Below are 24,259 nucleotides of genomic sequence, written 5' to 3' on the forward strand. Positions count from 1 at the left end.
ACCCCAGGATGGCAGGTACTCCAGAAGCACAGAATTTTATTTTAGGTATTACTGCCAATGAGTGGATTTGTGACACCAATTAAAAATCTCTAAAAATCATTGGCTTGGACTACTTCGAGCTGTGACGGGCATTCACAATGAGCTTGTATAGATGTTATCTTTCAGATTTAATCTGCATGTGCTGTATGTGCACATGCAGCATGTGCTGCTGTCCCTGACACTGCACAATAGCCATTCATTTATGTTAGAAAGTAATTGTATTCTGGATGATGATTTGTTGACTGGTTAATGGCTGTCACTGAACATACTGTATATACATTAGCTGTCCAGTTTTAATGAGGAACAGGACTCTTTAACGTTCCTCTTCTGCCATTTTTTCATTTTAATATGCAATTAAAAAATGACAAATGCAACCCTCAAAAGACATCGGACTAGACAATCTCTAGAGGTCTTCCAACCTCAGCTATTCTGTGACTCTGTGAAAAGAGCCTGGAGTCTTCAAACAGTATTAGGGGAGATTATTATCACCTGTGCATGAACAGCTAGCTGAGTCACCAACACAGCCAGTAACACAAACAAGACTAGTGTGGTGTTTTTATCTCACACTGCAGCAGAAATGCCTTCACTTCATTACAAAATGTGAATGTCAGAGCTCACTGAGTGCTACTTCAGACAGATGTTTGTTTCATGTAACTTGTTAAAATTTCTCCTGAAAATCAGGTATCAAAAGCCATTTCAGCTGGTTCCCAGTCTTTCTGAGCCTTACTCAACACCAGCACATGGAATGTGCTTCTCTGTACAGGACTGAAAGAAAATTTCACGTTGCCATCAAAGAGTGCACAAGGCTAGGGCTTAGGTACGTGCATCTCTCTGCTGCCCCAGCAGTGCTGGGGAAGCGTATGTACCTGCTGCTGCCTGCCTTCTTGAGCCCTTGGACTAGCATTGCTTGACACCGCAGTGGTGGTGGTACAAGTTTTTCAGATGATATGGCTGATGCATGACATACTGCTCAAAAAAAAAGTATATCCCCCTCTTCCCTGCTTTTTCAGGAGGACCACTTCTATTAGGTAAGAGAAGACCAGTCTGTAACATGGACGCTTCAGTTCAGTGGAAGTTATCTTGACTGTTTCTAACTAAATTTTTGCTGTGCTGTAATTTTATGTCAACACGATCATCTGGGCTTCATGGAGTTCATCTTCTTCTGAATAACAAGTCTGAACAAAACCTTCCATTATATCTGTTAAACAAAATTGCTGGTGTCTGATTCAAAACGGCTTGACCAGCATCCCATAGTCTAATAGAACACATGCAATCTTGTGTTGTAAGCCACCTTTAACTGGGGTCGTAGCACTGATTGCTTGCCTGAATGTCAAAATGAATCCACTAAACTACTTGCAGCTGGGTAGCAGGGAGGTGATGTGACATGTCTGATACCATTTCTTTTAACGAACAACAGGCACTCTTTGGATGTGAATTGACTTCCATTGTCACTTAGAATCTCTCCTGGAACTTGAAAACGGAGTCTTAACACTTGTAGTGGCTGCACTGAAGTAATTTACACGGAATATTGCAAGACATTTTCAAGGAATATCTACCAAAGCTGAAAAAACACAACTTCTGAAAAGCTCAGGAAATGTTTTCTGGATTCTACCTGCTATGAGGCAGCTGATTGCCACTTAGTTGCCACTGAAGAGCAGATGGTGTTTGTGGACAATCTTGACATTGCATTGTCATTACCAACCAGCATTTACCCCACAGACTACCCGGGCAGCATTTAGTTAGCAAACAGTCCTCACATTCTTTTTGCAGCACAAAGGGCCTGGGTTTTGCAAGGAAAACCATTCCATGACCATGTTAGACAATTTTGAAAGTTGTTACTATTTCTTTTTGAATCAGGGAAGCTGGAAAGAGTTGTTTAGATGCATGGCTCTACCTACCCATTGCCATGGCACTCACTTCACTGTGAGCTTTGCCCCGTGCCATAGCATGTCCCCGGAAGGAGGTCTATAGGACATACCAGCCATATTTCCCTTTCAGTGTCCTCCTGCAACCAGATAGCGGACATGATAAACATCCTGCATTTGAACTTGACTCGTGCACTTTCAGATTTGATAGACTGGCCATGAACATGTCAATTGTTATAAATGAGCTGAAAAAAATTCACCTTCTTGGGGTTATGGAATGACTTGTAACCAGTTATTTTCTGTAAAGGCAGGCAAAGCCCATGTGACTTGTAACCTCTCCAGAAAGCAGCTATGTTCAAAACGATTGTGAGAATCTAAGCTTAGCAAAAGGCAGGCAAGCCTTTTTCTATGATGGTCCATTATGCTGAATCTGCCCACTTCTATTGTGAAGACTGGGAAATGCACAACCAAGGCATCAGAAACAGTGTGGTTAGCAAGACTAGGGATGTGATTGTCCCCCTGTACTCAGCACTGGTGAGGCCACACCTCTATTACTGTGTTCAGTTTTGGGCCCCTCACTCCAAAAAGGACATTGAATTACTCAAGTGTGTCCAGAGAAGGGCAACGAAGCTGGTGAAGATCTAGATCACATGCTGTACGAGGAACGGCTGAGGGAACTGGGGTTGTTTAGCCTGCAGAAAACGAGGCTCAGGGGAGACCCTACTGCTCTCCACAACTACCTGAAAAGAGGTTACAGAGAGGTCAGTGTTAGTCTCTTTTCACAAGTAATAAGTGATAGAAAAAGAGGAAACAGCTTCAAGTTGCAGCAGGGGAAGTTTAGACTGCGTATTAGGAAAAAATTATTGACTGAAAGGATTGTGAAGCATTGGAAGAGGCTGCCCAGGGAAGTATTACCTGGGGGTATTTAAAAGACGTGTAGATGTGTTGCTTAGGGACACTGTTTAGTTGTGGACTTGGTGTTAGGTTAATGGTTGGACTTGATGATCTTAAAGGTCCTTGCCAATCTAAATGATTCTGATTCCATGATTCTAAGGCACATTGAAAGAGGTGACAGTCTCTTGAGCTGTTAGTCCATCAACTTTAGCAAGAGTTAAGTGCACTGAAGACAGGGTAAAGGACTAACACCAGTTCACTCAGGGAATGAAGCCCTGCTGCTTTGAGGGGGAGGAATCCATAGTAAGAAATGACTTTTCAAGAAATAAGCATAATTGTGAGACATTTTGTAGTTGTAATGCCTTACGGATAGATTTGCATTTGCATATTATACGCTAACCAGTCCCTCAGGCATCATTTAAACTCTCTCCACACAGGCAATGCTCTGTCAGTTTTCATAACCCAGCTGCCTGTACAGGAATTGTTCTGTTTTCCCTCCTGAAACTGTGTGTGAAAGCAGAATGTTCTGCACTCACAACTGGCTTTAGGGAATGGGTATTTTTGGCAAATCTCCACAAACTCAGGAAATATTTCCCCTACCGATTTAACAGGAGCTGCTACATAACACAGTAAAGGTTACATTTTATACTTAGAGAGAGCTGTTAGTTTCTCCTCTTTGAAGCTACCATTAGCAAATGATCCAGGCTTTTGATATCTGCCACACAGTCCTCAGCAGAGACACAGGCACACAGGCTAAACCCTTTGTCAGTACGATGAGGAGTCAGTGTTGGAGGCTGCTGTTCTCATTCCATTTCTGCAAGCATCATCACCCCCTGTTCCTCTGCAGTTCTGGGCCAGCATGGCCAGGTCTTAATGTGTCTGTCTGTAATTTTCTGTGAAGCATCAGGAAGCCTCAGTGGTGCAGCCAGACTCCAAAAGGAGAACAGTTATTATACACAAATACACAAGGCTTTAGTATTTGTGCATCTACTCTGCGTCCAGGGTTTTGTGGCTCCTGTAAATTGGAGAGATACAAGAGTTACAGTAGTTAATAACTACAAAGTTATAGTTAATAGTGACCTGCTTTTGCTTAAGACTTGTGTGCCTCCACATTTGTTACTGATGGACTGTTGGCCCATTTCCACTGGTCAGGATGGCTCAGTCATGCACATTGCCTCTCTACTGGAGCTAAACAGCCTCCCTTACTGCCCTGGGATCAACCTGCCTTCCCTGCTAATAAAGTCATGCCTTGGGGGGAAAGAAAAAGGGGTGTTTTACCACCCCATCAGACCAGAGCATCCCTTTTAGACACCTATGTCTTTCTCCAGCAAACCTTGATCCCGGGTCTGGGGGAGCGAAGAGCATTACCAAGCTGTGTGGTCAAAAGTTGTCCAGTGGGGAAACACAGATAAGTCTGTCAGTATCCAAATATCTCAGCTCACTTCCATGAGCAACTCTCTTGCAAGGCCATGCTGGAAACGGCCAAGCTTTGGGAGGGGGCAATGCTTGCGGGGAAAGGTTGGATCCAGGCTTTACAGCCCTTGCACCACCCCAAGTTCATTGTCATCCCCAGCATAATTACATGATTAAACTGGAAGCCTCTTGGGAAAAGGGAGGCAGTGAGCCTGCCCACATTCAGACATAGTGCTGGAGGAGTAGCAGTGCGTGCCTTCTCCATCCTCCCCACTGGTGCCAGGGATTTAGGGAACACAGAGCAAGACCTGTCCTGCAGAGCCAGTAGTACAAGAGAAACCATTAGAAGGGAGGGTCGATAACAGTTTCAAGCTATTTTTCACTTTTTCTCCTACAAATGCTGGCAATAATTGGGCTGGATAAAGATGTCAAAATGCTCGTTTCAGATATCTGAGGAAAGGAAGGTGCAAAATCAGCCTCTTGCCTAACAGCCACACTACTCTTGCTGTGCTTGGGAGGCTGCACCCGGCATCTTACCCCATGCAGAAGCAGAGTCCAGCGCCACTTTTTATGGGTGCACCAACTGGAGATCACCATCCTCATTTTGAAAAAATGATTTAGCTGTGATACCAGAACCAAAGGAGATTGTGTTTTTCTGCTTGACATTTCTAAGAGAAAGTGAATGGCCAGCCACTAGTCAAACTGGCTGGCACAGGCTCCTCTTAGTTTCAGGGATAAAACACGCTGTTTGCATCAAATCTGTACCTGGTGAAAAGCGCAAAGCCAAACATGACCACTTAAAACTTCAGCATTTGCCTACCACAGATTATTTTTGTGGAATACCAGCAGGTCACTGACTCACATGGTAAATATTACCTGGCAGCAGAATTATCACTGATTTCATACGATTGATTTCTCAGCCCAACGGTAGCATACTATAACTTTTCCTTTAAAAGAATAAACTGTCATGGCAGGAGAAAGTAAATTATTCCAGGAGCCCACTGCTTTAAAGACCAGAAAATCTTTCAGAGATGCAAGTTTTTCAGTGCCTGATGGAAAAAAAGAGACATTTTTCCTCCATAGTGCTTTCTGAGCAGTTATTTTATGGATCTCAAACCACCATATTGTCCTACTAGAATTCTTCATTAAAAAGGTCTTGCATAAGATAAACTGAAACCAAAGAAGTTTGTAAGTACTAAAATACTTAGTGAAATAGCACTGACAGCCAAGAAAACTGACAGGGGGAATTCAAACCAAGATTGTTTTTCTGTTTTTTATCTTACCTCATTACAGAATCAGAGAACTGTCTAGGTTGGAAAAGACTGTGAAGATCATCCAGTCCAACCATTAACCTCACACTGACTGTTCCCAACTACACCATATCCCTCAGCACTATCTCAACCCTACTCTTACACCTCCAGGGATGGGGACTCCACCACCTCCCTGGGCAGCCCATTCCAACGCCTAACAACCCCTTCTGGAAAGAAATGCTTCCTAATATCCAGTCTAAACCTTCCCTGGCACAACTTGAGGCCATTCCCTCTTGTCCTATCCCTTGTTACTTGGTTAAAGAGACTCATCCCCAGCTCTCTGCAACCTCCTTTCAGGGAGCTGTAGAGGGTGATGAGGTCTCCCCTCAGCCTCCTCTTCTCCAGACTGAACAACCCCAGTTCCCTCAGCCCTGGAGAAAGAAGTGTTTCTGGTTTTGCACACCTGCTGTGCCACTCCAAATCTGTTCCCTTATCCCTGTACTGCTCGGTTTTCAGCAGACTTGCTTCTGTCATGGTCCACTTGAATAGAAATATTGCATAGCCATGTCTGTGGCTTGTTCCTGGGGCTTCTTACTCTGGAGAGTTCATCATAACAGTGTCTGACAGAGGTAGCTGTCTGGAATTCATCCTTTTACCTCTCCAGTCCTGGAGTCTGCTCCATCTTTCAGCTTAAATTAACACGTACACTGATAACGTGTATATTTCTACTGGCAGGATTAGAGGCAAGAGGAAGGTGGAGCATGTAATGCCCTGATGCCACATGGTGCCCTGTTTGGAGCCCAATGTGCCCTACCCATGCAGCTTGCTGACAGGGTAGGTGGCAGGAAGGCCGAGGGCATAGCTGGCTGCTGCAATAGTAAAATCTGCATCTGGGAGCTCTCTTGGCACTCCTGCACTGCTCTTGGGTTTATACAGCACTGATTTACCTAAAAAGGGCTAAAAAGTGACCCCATGCTCCTGTGCTGTGATGCAGGGATGTGTCTCACATAGCTGCTACTCCCAGTGATCCAGGAACACACACTGCTGAGTGTGTAATCATACCCCAGAGCTTTCAGAGCTCAGGAATAGTCTAACAACTAGACAAAGAGTAATGGCTTACCCGTTACTCTGCTCTTCTAGGATCTCATCCCATACACTTTGGCTCTTGGTCCTACCTCATTGCTGCTGGCCCTCTTGAGAGGCAGCCTGAGTCTTCTGGCTGAAGGGTAGGTCCTTGCACCCCATGCCAGTCTTCACTTGTCCTGCCTCCTCCAGTCACCATCCTCCTACGTAAAAAGCCATCTCTTTTCTTGGTGCCACTGACATAATTTTACCTCTTCCCTTCCTCTTTGGCACACAAGATGATACCAGTTCTGGCTGCCTTTTGTGTCCTTTCTTCCACAAGACCAAAATGTAGAAACTGAAGGGCATCATCTGTACTCACGCCTGGTCTCCAGCTGCTCTCACTGTAACACGTGGCTGATTTGCAGGCCACTGCAACACTCCCCTCCTACACCCACGGCACGGTCTGCCTATGGAAATCTGTACTCCTCAAGTTTTTTCTCTTGAACCATCCTACCTTTTTCAATTGAATTTTTTACCCTTTGGATTAAAGTTTCCCATCCCTTGATGATCAAATTAGCTCAGAAACTCTTTGAAGTATGTTTTGATAATAAAATACTGTTCCTCCAATCTTACATACTTGGCATTTATAGAGATCTATTTAATATGATAACCTTATCACCTCCGCACATTAGAGTAAGTTCTGAGTAGAAGAGTTAATCAAAATTTAATTTTCTCATAGACGAATGCTCCTGAACCCAATTTGTGTGCTTTCTGCTAGTCAAATAGACACAAAGATACTGCGAGAGGAGGAGAGAAAGTGAACATGAACAGTATTTCTGATTAAATAAATTCCTATCATGGGAGTCTATTTGGCTATAATTTGGTTTTATTAAAAAATGTTTATTATTTTTACATCCAGTGTTTTCCAAGAGAAGTAGAAATAGGTTGTACTTACATTTTATTTTGTTTTTTTTTTTTTTGTGACACTGGATTATTTTTTTCTCATCAAGTTCATTGAGAGTCTTCCACATTTTCACACTTCCGTATGCACCAACATCACCAGAAAGTTCTCATACTAGTGCTGGTTACAACGTGCTCATGTACCCCCCTACTGCTGACTATGGATTGAAATAAACCAGATGAAAACGAGACCCAACTGATGGAAAACTCTTTCATAAATGTCTCAACCTCTAGCCTCAGCTCTACAGATCTCTGCAGCTGAATAGAGACTTCAGCTTGTTGGGAAGCTCAGCGGACCCTCACCCGGAAAGCAGGAGTGCTAACCTACATTCCCACTGCAAACATTATCTAATTGATCCAGATGCCAGTGCAAAGAGTATGACTTACCTTTGTCAGTACACAAAACAGGGAGACGGGGTCTTGAGGGAGGGAAGACAAAAAGACTGTTTGCCCATATGATGAATACTGTCACAGCTGGTAGATGCTGCTTTGATTTCCCTGTGCAAGCATAGCTGACAGGGGCAGTACTGCCCTATCCATCAATTGTCAAGGCTGGTATCTACAGGTTTGGAGTGCAGCACTGCCCTCGAGAAACATGAGCAGAGGGCCAGCTGCAGGGCACAGGCTCTCAGTCTGACATCTGATGGCAGGACAACTTGCAAAGCAGGTAGGCAGGTCTAACAGAGGAATGCAAGCTTGAGGAGCTATGTCATAAACACAGGTTGTAGAAATCTGACACAGAAACAAAGGGTTACAGGTGAACTCTAAACCCTGTAGGGTTTGTAAACCTTGGAACATGCAGAGGTCCAACCTTGTGTCATTGTGTAGGAGAACGGAAGTGATCTGGCCACTTAAGGCTTGTCAGCCAAATGTTACTCTCATGCAAGTTAACAGAACTGCTTGGATTTAGGATTTGATTAGAAGTCCAAATGAATGCAATGTAATCTATGGAAAATAAACAGCTCTTTACCAACTAACTGGATACTTTTAATAGTATTATAAATTTAATTGACCACTGCAAGAATTCTGATGCTATGAAATTTACCCTCAATAAAAATATTTAGCACTGTGCTTACAAAAGCCTAATAACACATGGGAGTAACATAAAATGATACACATCTTATTGATTGAAAAAGAATTGGGAGGAAACACTGAAGAGACAGACACCTGCAGGAGATATACAGGAGCAACAAACTGGACTTCTGCTCTCACTCTCTCTCAGTTGACTACAGATGAATTCTAGGAAATTAGCTTGCTGTGCCAATGCCTTTGTAAATATTCTAAGGTAATTAAGATACAGTTATGCATTATACATTATGCAAATATAAAGTCACACCTCTTACAACACAAAACCGAGGAGCTGCTATGCCAGGAAGCGGAGATCCTGAAGGACTGCTCCAGTGAGCAAGCAAGCCACCATGAACTACACAGTGCCATGTGCTGGCCGGGCGCATCAGCCTGCTTCCTTAATGCATACAGAGGGGAGTACTGAGCAGGGGTTAGAGAAGTTAGCATACCCCCCCAGGGTGTGCTCAAATGACAGATCTGGTTTGGCATTCACACTCAAAACACTAGAAAATCAGAAATGATTGAGAAAAGCACCACAAGAATTGCACACGTAACAAGAACATACCAGCAGCGGAGGCATGATCTTAATTAGAAGGAAATTTCAAAAGTCAAGATGGGCTTTTTAGTTCCTGAAGATACACTCTAGGCAGCTGCATCTGAAAAAGGAAACTGCCCTATTACAAGTCCAGGAGTTGGTTCAAGTAGGTGGGCTACCAGTTTAGAGTCATGCTGGAGGATAAACCAGCAGGGAAGATCCATGCAGACCTTCTGCAACTTTTAATGCAATTGCACTTAACCCTGAATGGATAAGCTCCATAACATTAGCCTGTCATAAAATATGTACCTGAGGCACCATTTGGTTTCTTTCTGGTTGTAGTTGCAGGAAGAGCAAATTGTACTTAAAAATGGCATAATGGATTATGGCCACCACTGGGCTGGGGAGCTCCTACCTGGAGAAAAGCCACTGACCTCTGATGGTGTGGATAATTTTCCTGGAGGACTGAGCAGCAGTAACATCACAGTATCCTTGTGCTTGCATCGGTACCAGGAAAACACAGGCATCAAAAGTAAACACAACCTTTGGAAAAGTATTTTAAACCACTGACTTTATTAAAATACTTAATACACAGTTTGCAGAGGAATGTACTTATATTTTCCGGAAACTCCACTGAAAACAAATTTTAATTATGTATTTAACAAATGACAAAACAGTGGATGAATTCATGCTGTACACCAAAGAATAGACAAGTTAGGGTTTTTTTATCATCATTATTTTCCTGGCACAGACTCTTCTTTGCTTCTTAGCTTCAATCTCTTCAATGTCTAGTAGCAGATAAAGGAGGTCTGCATTTCTCACAGCATTAAACCCATCTGGTCCAAGTGAAATTCCATTTGTTTTCATCATGTTCTTCATTCAACCCTTCACCAGTAGCTTCCTTTTTCAGAAAAGCAAAGGCGACTGACCTCTAAAAAGCTACAGGTCATAGTGCAAAGAAGAGTTCAACAATCAAACGTGAAAGTGGAGCTCTAAACCTTCACAGAGTCATTACTCTTTCAAAATACCCATTTCAAACTGAGAGTGGGAAAAAAGACAGTGTCAAAATACAAGGGCCACAACACATTCACGGACTTGGTGGAATGCACGTGGAAGACAGCCTGAGGTGCTACAGCTCTAAAGCAAAAGGTAAACCAGAAGCTAGGTCTTGTTCAAGTACAAGATGCAATGGCTGGGAAGGAGAAAGACGGAAATAATCCAGACACATCCTTACAAGTATGAAATGTCCTAACCTCATGGAGAAGGCTGTAATCATCACACACACTGCAACTGCCACAGAACCATGAAGATCAGTGACAAAGCGTATGTTATGGCAATCTCAGTGACAAGTATAATCTGGGGGATATTATTTATACTGAGTGAAGCAATAATTAACTGTGTGTTTCAATGCAAGATGCACAGAGGCTGCATAGGTTTTCACATCAAATTGGTAAGGCTCTTTTTAGGAGATAATGTTGCAACCTTGCATAGGTGAGCTTGTATCTTTTGTATAGATAATATGCAGAAACTATGTACAGTTGAAAAAAAACAACTTTGATGAACGCATTTTTTTCCCCTCAAGTTTTACCATAGTATAAAAAGTAACTTATATAACTCCTTCAGTTCTCTAAAACACTTACAGAATATCCCAGAAAGAGATGCTAGGAACACCATCTAAACAATGCCATGTGCATTTATACAACAGGTTGAAACAACTAGAGAAGCCATCACAAAGCATAGTCCTAAAGTTTCAATACAGAAAAAAAAAAAAGCAGGAGTTAATTTTCCTTACAAACATTACGTCATTTAAACAGAAATGCATTTTAGTTAGAACAAATCAATGAACTTTACTAATCAGATTGCCGAGTGAATAGATGACTCACACACTAAGTAAACTATAAAAGAGCCAATTCGATCCCTGCTTGATAAATGTACAGTAAACTTTAAAATCTGCATTTGGTTTCAAATTAATCCCATCTCAGAACAACTACTCCCTTAGACAACCAGAATGCAGCTTCTCAAAACCAGCATTATGAACATCTGTCAATGCGCTGCAACAAGAGCCATCAGGGCATTCATGTGCTTCTTCATTTGGTAAGAAAGTCAGTCAGCCAGTGGATAACCATGGTGCCGCAGGACAGTCAACCTTTGAAAATTAATGTCCTGTTCCCTGGGACACTCATCCACCCCCCTAAATGGCTTAATTTTGCCCTGCAGTTACCTAAACCAGGAGACTTTCTGTCTGATGGAGCTCTCTTCCACTGAACTACTTTCTCCTTTACACAGGAGTTGTCTGGCATTTCTTTTGCCATTTTGTGCCTGGATCTAAGACAACACAATTAGCGCCTGATTATTACCCTTGCATATCACAGTGACATGTAGGTTTTTGTCATATTTACAATGGTATCACTGTGGAGAACTAAGCCCTGTACTAGAAACAGTCTCTTAAACAAGAGACCTTAATACTAACGATTTGGTGTATTCCTTATCTACAAATAAACTTAAAAAGGCAAAGCTAAAATCAGCCCACTATACATTTGGTGTGTTAGGTTCAAACAGGGGAAAAAAACAAACACCCAGCATATTTCTTTTCAAAGGGATGCTATTTACAAGAAGGATTTGCCTTTTTAATATTTCAACAACAAAAAAAGCTATTTTTGAAATTAGTGAAATCTAAGGCGACTTAGTTTTTAACCAACACGGAGCACAAAAAACATGGCTGTTTGCTGATAAACACAAGTCTCAGAAATACAGGGAAACTATGATCAATTATACTATGGGCAACAAATTGCAACCAGTCCAATAACAATAATAAAAAACCACTTCTGCTTTTTTTAAATACAGCCTCTAAAAAGTACAGCATCCCAATGTCTTCTCACTTCCAGATTGCTGACATTATAAATTAAAAGTGAAAAGAGATCTGTATATAAACAAGTCAGCTTTCCATTGACTTCATTGTACTGTTCTTGCCTAAACCTTTAGAAATTTCATCTTCTAATACCATAAGGTAAGGTTGAATTTATCAGTTATAAAATAATGTCCATTCATATGCAGAATTTAAAAAAAAAAAAGAAATCAAACTCAAAAAAACACACCCCAGTATTTACAGCGATTCAGATTTCTTTCTTTCCAGCCTTCACACTTGCGTTTCACTTTCTGCAGAACTGTAAACACACTATCTGCTGAGACCAAGGCCTTATGTTATGGTACGTGGCCTTTTGGGCGGTGGGGGCGGCATGAGTTCAGTGTCAGGATCGAGGTGGTGTTTCCGCGTCTGTCCTTGAGAAGCTGCTGTACATCTGTCAATGAACTCAAACAGCATCTCCTTCGTAACTGGATTCTGGATGCTGTTGCATACAGCTGGGAACAAAGAATATATTCTCAAGTTACTAAACCAATTTGTTGTAGTAAACAATCCAATAATTTTATCCCCTCTTTGCAAAATAACATAATTTGGCTGAAGTATTGAGCCTTAAATGCAGATTTTTCACAAGATGGTTGTGTCAGGAGTCAAGTATCTGCTTTCTCCCCAGAGAACAAAGCCATGTAGTGGGCCCCCACCTCACGGGAATCTCTCTTAAAGACAAACAAAAGGCATGTGTGTGTAGGCTTCAAGAGGCAACTATAAAAACACTAAGAACTGACATCCTATGCAACAACAACGAAGGCCTTGTGAGACATGGCTTGAAAACATTCATCAAATCCAAATAGCTAGAAACAAGACTGGCCTAATATTCAAAGTCTCTGAATTTAACTTTTTTTTTCACCACTAAGTACTATAAACACCATAAACTCACAATGCACTAGACTTTTTTTAACCCATATACCTTCACGTGGCAGCAAAACTTGACACCAAGCAAGCTACATGTTTAGCACACCAGAGCATACGACGGATGAAAGGCCATAGTGCTGCATGGTGGCCAAGGCATGCATGTACAAGCACACCTCGATTACTGAACGTGACTCTCCAGGTCATTGTTTGTAAGTAATGCACAGGACTTTATGGACCAAATAAGAACACTTACTTCCCTTGAAACAAATGAAGTATTTTTAATACTTTCCCTATGTAACTTTAATACTATTCCTATGTAAATAATCCTCCCCAGAGAATAAGGAAGGATGGAAAAAATAAAAGGCAAGAAATTAAGTAGGAATCCTATGACTGTCTTGGAAGAAAGTACAGAATGATTAGAGGATTATTTATAGCATGTAAGGATTGGCAATAGTATGTATGCAATTTCCAGGCAAAACAATCTACTGAACCTCTGGAGTACTAAAAAACATTAAGACTCCTTAAAATGTAATTGCAATATAGCACTGTTGCAAATAACAATGACTCTTAAACACTTTCTTTCCTGTAAAATTTCAGAACACTTCAAAGCATTACTTTACAATTGATAAAACATCTTCCTAGCATTATTTTTTAATTATCTTACTTACTTTTGGTGAAAAGGTACTTTAAAAGTTGTACTGTATGTGACTTCAGTGGTGGGAAAGCATGATTATCAGTAGTTTAGGAACAGAATTTGGGCCACAAGGCAGCTGGTATAATTCTGTATCAACTTTTAAGGGCTGTCCTAGCTTAATCACTAAAAAAGCCCTTATCTTTTCAATATGAAAGGTAACGAAGTTCAAAAGCAAGATGGAGACAGGTACTTATTTTGTTGCTATTTCAACCACAGGGAAAAATAAATAGTATTTTTCATCAAGAGAAAGCAAATAGAGCAGAAAGGATCTAGAGAAGGGGACAATGGAAGTCTCAAATGAAAATATACAACTTTTGGAGATTTTGAAAAAAGGCCAAAAATGAAAATTTAAAGCCAAAAGAAAACATTCTGTTCTGAAAATTCCCATAGAAAACTTGAGATATTTCTTACAAAACAGTTTTTCCTGTAGCATTTAATTTTCTTTTAATTTTTCTTTTTAGGAAGTTCATTGTATTTTGGCAGGAAAAAAAATTAGGAATAACATAACCACTCTATGAATGGAGAAAATGAGAAGAGAAAAAGGGCAGTTACGTATGCTCTTAAGAACAAAGGAAAGAATACACTACTCCTTAATAAAGGGGAAACACCAAGAAATACTAACTATTGAAACAATAAAGGGAAACAGAGAAAATAAATTTAGGTCATAGTGACAAAGAGACGTCGTCGTACTTGTACGACTTCTGTGGCCCATTCCTCTTTCCTGACAAGACTGCTCAGGCAAGTATTTCAGCTACGTTCTCTGCTGGTTCCCTAAGGTGCCAACAGATTTATTATCTACTGGCAAAATGACCATGGTTTTTTCTTTATTCAAGAAAATCTACTCACTGCTTAGGCAGGAATAAAAGTAGACCGGTTCAGAGAAGATCCTACATCATATATGTATGCCCTAGTAAATAGCATGGGCTTAAATATAATTAAACTTGATTCTGGCACTTAACAAAAGTCAGTATCAACACGACTATTATTATTCAGCCTTGCACACTTCTATTCAAACTCTTATACTTCACCCGAAAGTAAACAACATCACTTAATTTACAATACTTGGCAAAATGTTTTTTGGTAGAAGAACATAAAAGTCTCACAGTTCTGCAGGGATATCCCCCCACCCTTCATTTGTTTCCCTATTTATTGTTTGTACGACTATTGTAGAAACTTAAGACGACCTTTTCTCTGATTAATTTTCTAGCCCATCTGCCAATAATGGTTTTGGTGTTTTGAATAGAGATGAAATTATAATGGATTTTTTGTACAGCATAGTGTGCCAGTTTACATTACAACCCAACAAGCCAACATAACGCTAGGAACTGATGTTTAGTTAATTAACTGCTGTTGCAATGTTACCATAAATAAAAACTTTCTTGGTCTCATTTAAAAGACATACCCTGCCATTTAAAATCTCTTTGAGCAAGTGTTTGCCGTTCTACAAAGACCTAGGCACTTGCTTCCGCATTATCTGTTAAATACTACATCAGAATATTTGTGTAACTGATTTAATCAAATAACCCTAAAAGGCAAAGGATTTGTGCTATATAGAAGCTAACCGTGAAATAAGCATTTGCAAGATGAGGTATTACTATAATAAGAAATGAGAACACAAAGTGCTTTTCTTCCTTAAACTAGAACAGAGTTAAAAAATTAAAATTTCACCCTGAAAAACTTTTAAAGCAATTATTCTACTCACCCATGGCAGTGCTGTAGGCATTTGGAAAGCTTTTGTCTACTCTCTGTCTCATGAAGACCCAGCTGTTGTTCTCAAACTTGCACTCTATGATTTTATTGTCGTACTGTTTCAGTTCTTTTGTCACCTGTTTAAAAAAAAAATTGTTTGGGATAAACGTATTTTAGTTTTTTCTTTTAGGGATAAATAATAGAAGATCAAAAGCTGCTCTGCATTTTTCAGCAACATGTCTCCATCCTACAGAGAAAAACTGCATAGACTACATCTCTATTATACATATGCTCAGCTACTCAACATTTTAAAAATACTTTTCAAATCTGCTGTCAATATACAGCAATTATATTATGCTAAAACATCAGCAGCAATAACAGAGGGGGGAAAAAAGTCACTTCTGGCCCAAATGCAAATAGGTTTCCATGGGAATAAACTGCTTCCAGTGTAAGTGCTACTGCCAGTCTAAGTGCACGAAATGTATTATCCGTGTTTCATCAACCCGCTTTGTTGAAGGTTTCCAAGCCAAATGTCAGATTTCAATACCAGAAAGAGCTTATGGAAGATCACTCCACTTTTTACATTACTATTTTCCTTTTTCTTTTTTTTTTTCTTCATTTGTCTTAAAAAATTTAGATTGCAACTCCAAAATCATGCAGGATTTCAAATCACATACGTTGTAAATCTCCTTCAGGCCTCTCTCTATTGATTCATAGATTTGTCAGCAGCCAATATTCTGAGCTATTTGTCTTTCTATCTGGCAATGATGTGTGGTTTGGAAATGTAGTTTATATGCATTGGACTTCTAGTTGTTTTGGCTACTTCATCCTATGCATCCTGATCTATGATACAATGCAAAATTTTCAAGTAACCATGGTAACCTGAGAACCTTATCTAACGCTTTAACAATTTTACCCATATACTTCACTTTGTTCCAAAGGACCTCTTTAGAAGTATAAAGCTGTATTTAACTGCTCACTGTGTTTAGTTTGCTATAGTTCACCAATGAAAAGCTGTACAAGGTAATGTAATGCTTTGGATTCAGCATCTGATGCGTAAGTGCTCTCATAAAAAGGGACTGGTTATTGCAATTCATTAGCATAATTTTTCACCTCTGTTGTCTACTTGCTCCTGAGCGGTGACACGGGAATTTACTACTGTCAGAGGGATGCAGATTTGAAAAAGGCCATAACTGTCTCCAGACAGCTTAATAACACATACAGTGGAAAAGCCCCTGAACTTCTTTTCCATTAATTCCCAGATAAAGGCAATTAATTCAAGAAAATGTCCTGAGCATGGACTGAGTCCTCCTGTACTGCATGGTACAGGATTTATCTTTAATTTCATAAGCAGAATCATAACATTCTTCTTGGTATTTATCCTGGATACTTGTGTTCATTCCTGGATAGGGAGCCCTGGGATTCTACTTGCCAAGTGAACACAGCACTGTAAGACAGCTTTGTTAGACTCGCTTGCAACCGAGGCCTGTCCTGCTACAGGACTGACAGAGTCAGAGTCAGGTTTCCATGTCACATATTATTCCTTCAACCATTTCATCACCTGCAATGAGTTTTTTTTCCTAAAATCATTTAATCCTTAAGTGATGGTCTGCTGATGATCACTTAGATGAAATCAATCGATTGCCCAGATCAGCTATCTTTTCCTTTGCAGCATGCTCTGCACAGCACGTCACTTCTTTCCATCCACGTTGAAAAGCTATATACAGTCCAGATGTTTGATTGACACACATTTGTGGACATATTTATGCTCCACCGGGTGTCATGCAGGAAAGCATAACATCCTTTTCCAGCGCACCTATGGATGCATAAATCCAGGAAGGAACTCTTGGCTGTGCAGTGCCTTGGGAAAGTATATTACTTTGAAAACAGCTGCCTAGTGGAAGCGGGGGCAGCAGGGGGTATGACCGCGTGTCTGATTTTCTGCCAAAGCAGGGAAATGTTAGAAGGATCACCTGCTAGACAGAGAAATGTATAAAACTGCAGGCAATGGCTTCAACTAACTAATCATCTCATAAGGCTTTTTCAAGGTTTATCATTCTTCTACTGTTCAGATGCTCAGAATAGCAATAAACTAGAAGGCAGTTTTATCTGACTGTGGCAGTTAAATAGCATTAACTATCTAGATACTTGTTTGGCCATTCATTAGCAAGCTGGAAAATAGATCTTTCCACAAAATATGAACACCTGCCAAAGCACTGACTTAAAACGAATCTTCCCATTACAAAACTGGTGATCACAGTCTTTAACAATTGTAAGCTGTAGTCATTATTTTACAAAGGAAGAAATACAGCACTTACTCTTCCCTATACTTTAACTGACCTCAGCCCTGTAAATGTACTTACTGTAATATTAATGAACATTTTAGAAACTGCTGGTCATTTGATCAAGGCCACAAGTACCATGAGAAAAACACACTTTTCAGCATCAAAAATACTCTTCTACTATTGCATCTTAGTAGACTTCTAAATTAGTACTGTTTATGCACAGGAATAAACAAACCCATAGCGAGCCTTGTATCCATAATTCACACTTTACATCTACCCATCACTTGCATGCTACTTTCTGGTATTTCAGTTCTAAAGCAGGACACGGAAACAGTCACATTTAACCGCCTCAAATTTCCTTCCCTTTGGGAATTCATTCTCAGGTGCTCAGAGCTGTGTCTTCTCAATTCTCCCTTTGGAGTATGGGGTTCGTCCCTCCTTTTCCCCCTTAAGCATTACAGTCCGTAGGAGTATCTGAATAATGCACCATCATTTCTTTTCCTGAGAGATACTTCTTTTAGCTAGTGCTTCACAGAAACAGAAGTATCTTAGGAATGATGCCAGTTCTCAGCCAAAACGCTTATCCTCATCAGCAGCAAAGCTTCTGGTACAGTGCCAATGCTTCTGCCATACTGTTGATAAAACGTCTTGAACGAGCTTTCAGCAATTTCAGGACGGAAACTCCCACCACACAACGGACTCCATGGAGCCTCCCTTAATTAAGTATTAATTTCCTAGCATATTTTTGGACAGCCAGTCAGAATTAGAAGCCCAGAGGATCACGTCTCAGACACAGGGCTGTCAGAGGTGGCGTGTGCATCGGAACAGCATCTCGGCTCTGGGCTGCAACAGTGTCCTGGGCAAGGACAAACACCAACCTGTACATTACTTTCCTTTCAGGAGGAAGGAAATTGTTCCTCAGCAAGAACACTTGCTGTTCCTAACTGTATTCAATCTAGTTATAAGGAACCAGCCTGCTTGCCCAAGAGTAATCACTTCCCAAAAATATAGATGAGCTTCCCCTTGGAAGCTGATTCACTACAGTACTGCTAGATTGCAAGATGTGATTGGAAAAAAGTGGGCAAGAACTGCATCCCCATTTCAGCAACAGCTCATTCAGTCAATTAGACTGTATGTAATACAACACCATTTCCTAAGAATGTCAGATTACATGAAGATGACAGCTATCTTCCTCTCCCTGCTGAGAAAGATTTCACACTGCCATCATCATCTGGGTTATTTATTCACTAGGAAAAACTTTGGTAGGGTAAGATTATTCCTTTTTTTCTAAGAATGATGACAGTTAAGATTTAGGAAACCTCTCATTTTCCAGTCTCCTTCCATCTCCTATGTTCTGAAAGAAATTAAAAATATATTTAAATATATATATTTAAATACATTCGAATTATCTCACCTGGCAGAATAATAGAGCCTTTTGAGATGAATCACAACAATGTGTTTATATGAAGCCACATTTTATGATAACTTAGAGCAAAATGTGAAAAAACAATATATCCAGCTGAAAAAAAGGAGGAACCATTTACATTGAATGTAGTTAGCTCTAGTACCATGAACATGCCTGCGTTATTTCTGCTGACTACTAGTGGTCAAGGCTTTCGTGTCTATCTCCACAGTGCTCTTGGATCATCATACTGGTCCATCATGCCACCTGTTGAGTTTTTCTTTAATTTATTTGAAGCATACACATTTTCTGTGAAGACTTCTCTCAAACATTAGTCTCATCACCCTTAATCCTGAAGGAGAAAGAAATTCCTGGGCAAGCCACTACTTTACGTAAGAGGTATTAACAATGAAAATTTAGATTTTAAGGAAATTATGTTAGAATTTCAGAAAGCAGGTCTACAGTGGACAGGCTTAAACTTTAAAAACCTATCTACCTTCCCCATATTCAAGTTCTTTAGAAAGAAAAAAGGAGGTAAGGTTTTAGATAAATGGAGACTTGACTGAAAGAAGCTGTTATGATTCTGTATGTGTATTTTTTCAAAGCAACTGAAATTATAATTCCCTTTAAAAAAAGTTATATTTGTAAGCAAAATCTTAACACACTCTTCTAAACCTTTTCTCTCTTTATATGTCTTTTTGTTGCACTTCCCCCATTACATTTATAGAAAGAAAATCATTCTTCAGTTCACCTATTTCTATTGTTTATTCCACATCCCTAGTCATCAGCCTATTTCTAAGATCCCAGAAGAAACGATCGTAATAGTAGATGCAGAAAACGTTAACTTCCATGAGAGAACAAATGAGCAAAAGCAGCAGCTGAGATCTCATGAAATTAAAAAAGACCTTTATTTCTAAATACAGAATTAGAAAAAGGAACAATAACACACAGGCAAGATAGAGTCTAAATGTAATAAGCCTTCTATTTTCTAAGAAGAATCTGCCTTTACTTTTTTAACTGGCATGTGCAATGAAGGCGTTCCTTTTTGATATGCTCAAGTATCAAAAGCCCGTTATCAAAATCACCTCATGAAGTTCAACAAGGCAAGGTCTTGCACATGGGTTGAGGCAATCCCAAGCACAAATACAGGCTGAGCGATGACTGGATTGAGAGCAGCCCTGCAGAGGATGACTTTGGGGTACTAGTGGATAGAAAACTGACTACGAGCCAGCAATGCACTCGCAGCCCAGAAATCCAACCATATCCTGGGCTGCATCAAGAGAAGTGTGGCCAGCAGGTCAAGGGAGGTGATTCTCCCCCTCTACTCCGCTCTCATGAGATACTACCTGCAGTACTGTGTCCAGCTCTGGGGTCCCCAACATAAGAAGGACACGGACCTGCTCGAGTGAGTCCAGAGGAAGGCCTCTGGAAAGAGTTGGGCTTGTTCAGCCTGTAGAAGAGAAGGCTCTGAGGAGAACTTATAGCAGCCTTCCAGTACTTAAAGGTGTCTACAAGAAAGCTGCAGAGGGACTTTTTACAAGGGCATATAGTTATAAAACAAGGGGTAGTGGCTTTAAAGTGAAAGAGCCTAAATTCAGATTAGATAGAAGGAAAAAGTTCTTTACTGTGAGGGTAGTGAGACACTCCACAGGTTGCCCAGAGAAGCTGTGGCTGCCCCCTCCCTGAAGTGTTCAAGGCCAGGCTGGACGGGGCTTTGAGCAACCTGGTCTAGTGGAAGGTGTCCCTGCCCATGGCAGGGGGGTTGGAACTAGGTGGTCTTTAAGGTTCCTCCCAACCCAAACCATTCTATGATTGCTAGTATACAAACTGTTTGTATTAGTTTTTTTACACACAAATTCCACTGCCTGGAGTGGAGAAAAGTTTAGAGCTGCCACATCAGGCCTGGAAAGTAATTCTTTCTCCCCTAGTATCATAACTAACTGTTCTTCATTAGGATCCATTCTCAAAGCCTAAGCAAACAAACAAGTAAAAGCCCAAATTAAGTGATCAGCGGTGTGTTCATGAAGGAGAAACCTTTAGGTTGCTTCCCAGTCTCAGACTAAAGGAGAACTGGAGCTGACACCTTCTCTAGCCAACCATCCTGCAAAAATTAAACCACATTTTTCTAAGAACTGTCCAAAAAATACGATATTTGTGATCTCCTTGTCCTGAGGGTCTTGGGATACATTCAGCCACAAATGACAATTCAGGAAAAAAAACCTCTCCAGCAAAACAGCACATCATAAATCACAATTTCTTCATTACTCTCAAATGCTGTGACTGTCCAGAACTGCAAAGTACTATAGACTTTATTTCTAAACTTAAGCAATGTGAAATGTCCTAGATGACGGAGAGAATTAACTGGTATTATGACTGTATAGCAATAAGGGCATCATCTGAAGACCAGGGAAAAGCAATGACAACAGTTGGGGAACAAGAAGAACAATTACACAGGATTTGAGGGAACAAAGAGGGGTCAAGACTTCCTGAAGAAATAGGATGCAGACAAAACAAAGCAGAAGCAGTAACAAAATAAACAGCTTCTAAAGGCATAAAGATAAGCCAAACTAGAGATCTTTTCAAAGACTGAAGACTTAATGGCAACAAGCAGACTCCAAGGACCTTCATGTCAAACCAAGGCAACTGAGAAGAAATTAGGTATGAGAGACAGGGCTCCCATTTATTTTGAGAATACACCTAAACAAAGCTTCGAAGTGCATGATTTTAGTGCATGCCCAGCCTTCAAGAGGAATGTGTGTATGGGCAAGGACTATCCTGGGGAAGGACTCTTATGTGTGATTACAGATGAGGACATGACTATAAGAAATTCTAATGATTTGAATAAGAACACCACAGTCAGTAGCCATGTAGTTATTAGAGCTCTCAACATTTATAGGGCACAGTGCAGCCCCTAACACAAGTTCTTCCTTCAGTGTCTTTTTCCTACTTCTCAGACAGCTTGTTCAGATGCTTTTAAAGAGCTTTTTTCCCCCCATATCTCATGTTTTCCATAGTAAAACTTCTCAAAGGACTATAAACAATTAAGAGATTGTTATTAAATGCCTGTTCATACCACTAGTGTACACAGAACAACAAATACTAATACTGTTAACTGGCAAAAGTTAGTCAGTTAAATAATCTACTTCATATTTTTGTTCAAGCCAAAACAGATTTTGTAATGTAGCTTAATTGCCATTTCTTAATATGATCCAAGAGATTATTTTATCAAAAATGTAGATTTGTCAAAAGTAAAATAAGAGCACTGATAATCAATTCTGTTGCTAAATTAAACATACTGATTGTATTTTCTTTTAAGTAATATATTACCCAACAAATGGCTATCAGCTTGGGTAAGCACAATGCAGTTGATATGTTTATTTAAAGAAGCTCTCTAAGTGTAACTACGTACTTCTTGTGTACATAGGAAATGGAAATGCTCCAATTTTGAGATCTCATTCCTGGAAAGGAACATTAAGAAATATAAAAATTTTAACATTTTTGTTCACACCAAATTAAACCACAGTGCTAACACCAAGCACTGAAAAAGTACAGAGAAAGTAAAAAAAAAAACAAACCACATTTCAAAATCACAAGAGTGAAGGTTTTTTAAATTGTGAATTAATTTTTTGTTTTTGACTTCTAGTGTATAGCACTCACAGTTCATGATTTATTCTATCTTATTAATATATAGTATTTTCTTGAAGAATTTCTCATTCTTCCATGTAGTAATTTCAAATATGGATACTGTATTCTGATATATAGAATGGGTTGGAGTCCTGGGGTTTTCCTGATAACTGATGAAAACATCAGAAGTTAAAAAGCCTTCCTCTTATCAGTGATATTACAAGTTTAATGACTTCCAGTGCCAGCTGGGGATAGATTTCTTAATGTATCCTGAAAGATCTCCTGTCCACCTGATCTTGCAGCACCACCTGAACTATCTGTAAAAAACAAATGTTTTTCTGAGCTTTGTTTGGGACTCTCAGAGGAACACTGGTATCTACAACAAATCAGTTAACTGGTAACTCCTAAGACCATGATGTGGAAATGTATCTGTTCGCACAAATGCTTTGCTCAATAATGCACACTCTTCAAGATATTCTTTTACTATACTTCCCATTTCACTCAATGGGAAAACCTGGACAGACACAGCAAACAAACAAACTCTTTGAACACTTTTGGGTATTACAATTCAGCCACCTACAGCACTCAAAGAGCAGCTGACTTTCCTGCTAGACTTTGTCATCTCCACCTAACTCCCAAGGGAACTTTAAAGCTTTTCAAAATCCTGTTCTCTTTTAACCACCATCAGGAATGGGAAGCAGAGATCCAAGGGTCCATATGCATCTTGGAACAGGTAAATGAAGCAAAGTAATAAATGATTGTTCTCCTAGATTGATATGCCTTGCTCAGGCACTCTAATCATTACAGGTTGATGGATTCAAGTAAAAAGTTCTCTCCGTACATCTGTAAAAACTGAGAAATGGAAGAATTTTGTGCTGAGGACTCATGAACCTGGCATATCATCACTGCAATGAGTTCTTAATTATATAAAGCCATATTAAAAAAGCAACACATATAATCAGCCTCATGTTCACAAGCCCAAAGTCCCCCATGACGACCAGACCAACCCAGTATCTGTTGGCAGGACATCACAGCAGGGCATAAGCAGGAGGCTGCTGGAATGTGTTGATGGTTAACTTCCTTCTCCAAGTGATAGAGGAGCCAACAAGGAGAGGTGTTATGCTGGACCTTGTTCTCATCAACAAGGAGGGGCTGGCGGGGAGTGTGAAGCTCAAGGGCAGCCTGGGCTGCACTGACTATGAAATGGTGGAGTTCAAGATCCTTAGGGCAGCGAGAAGGGCACACAGCAACCTTGCTACTCTGAACTTCAGGAAAGCAGATTTTGGCCTCTTCAAAGATCTGCTTGGTAGAGTACCATAGGATAAAGCCCTAGAGACAAGAAGGGTCCAAGAAAGCTGGTTGAAGGATCACCTTCTCCAAGTTCAGGAGCGATGCATCTCAACAAAAAGGAAGTCAAGCAAAAACACCAAGAGACTTGCATGGATGAACAAGGAGCTCCTGTACAAACTTAAACACAGAAAGGAAGTCTACAGAGGGTAGAAGCAAGGACAGATACATGGAGAGGAGGAATTCTGGGAGGAATACAGAGAAACTGTCTGAGCAGCCAGGGATTAGGTTAGGAAGGCCAAAGTCCAGACAGAATTAAAATCTGAAAGCTTCTATAGGTGCATCAGTGAAAAGAGGAAGACTAGGGAAAATATGGGCCCTCTCTGGAAGCAAGCAGGAGACCTGGTTACCTGGAAC

At 40.3% G+C, this 24,259-nt stretch overlaps 1 protein-coding gene across 2 annotated transcripts in view; it reads right to left on the bottom strand.

The window, feature by feature from the left end:
* Positions 1–9,537: 9,537 nt before the first annotated feature.
* RNGTT (RNA guanylyltransferase and 5'-phosphatase) overlaps positions 9,538–24,259 on the bottom strand; it is a 193,792-nt gene continuing 179,070 nt past the window's right edge. For both annotated transcript variants that reach the window (XM_074896019.1, XM_074896018.1), the window contains 2 exons: positions 15,258–15,381; positions 9,538–12,449 (listed from right to left, as the gene is read on the bottom strand). In XM_074896019.1, the coding sequence (XP_074752120.1) occupies positions 12,286–12,449; positions 15,258–15,381 (288 nt within the window). In that variant the 3' untranslated portion in view covers positions 9,538–12,285. The remainder of the gene's footprint in view (positions 12,450–15,257; positions 15,382–24,259) is intronic.

Source organism: Athene noctua, chromosome 1 (genome assembly GCF_965140245.1).
Source record: "Athene noctua chromosome 1, bAthNoc1.hap1.1, whole genome shotgun sequence".
NCBI lineage: Eukaryota > Metazoa > Chordata > Aves > Strigiformes > Strigidae > Athene > Athene noctua.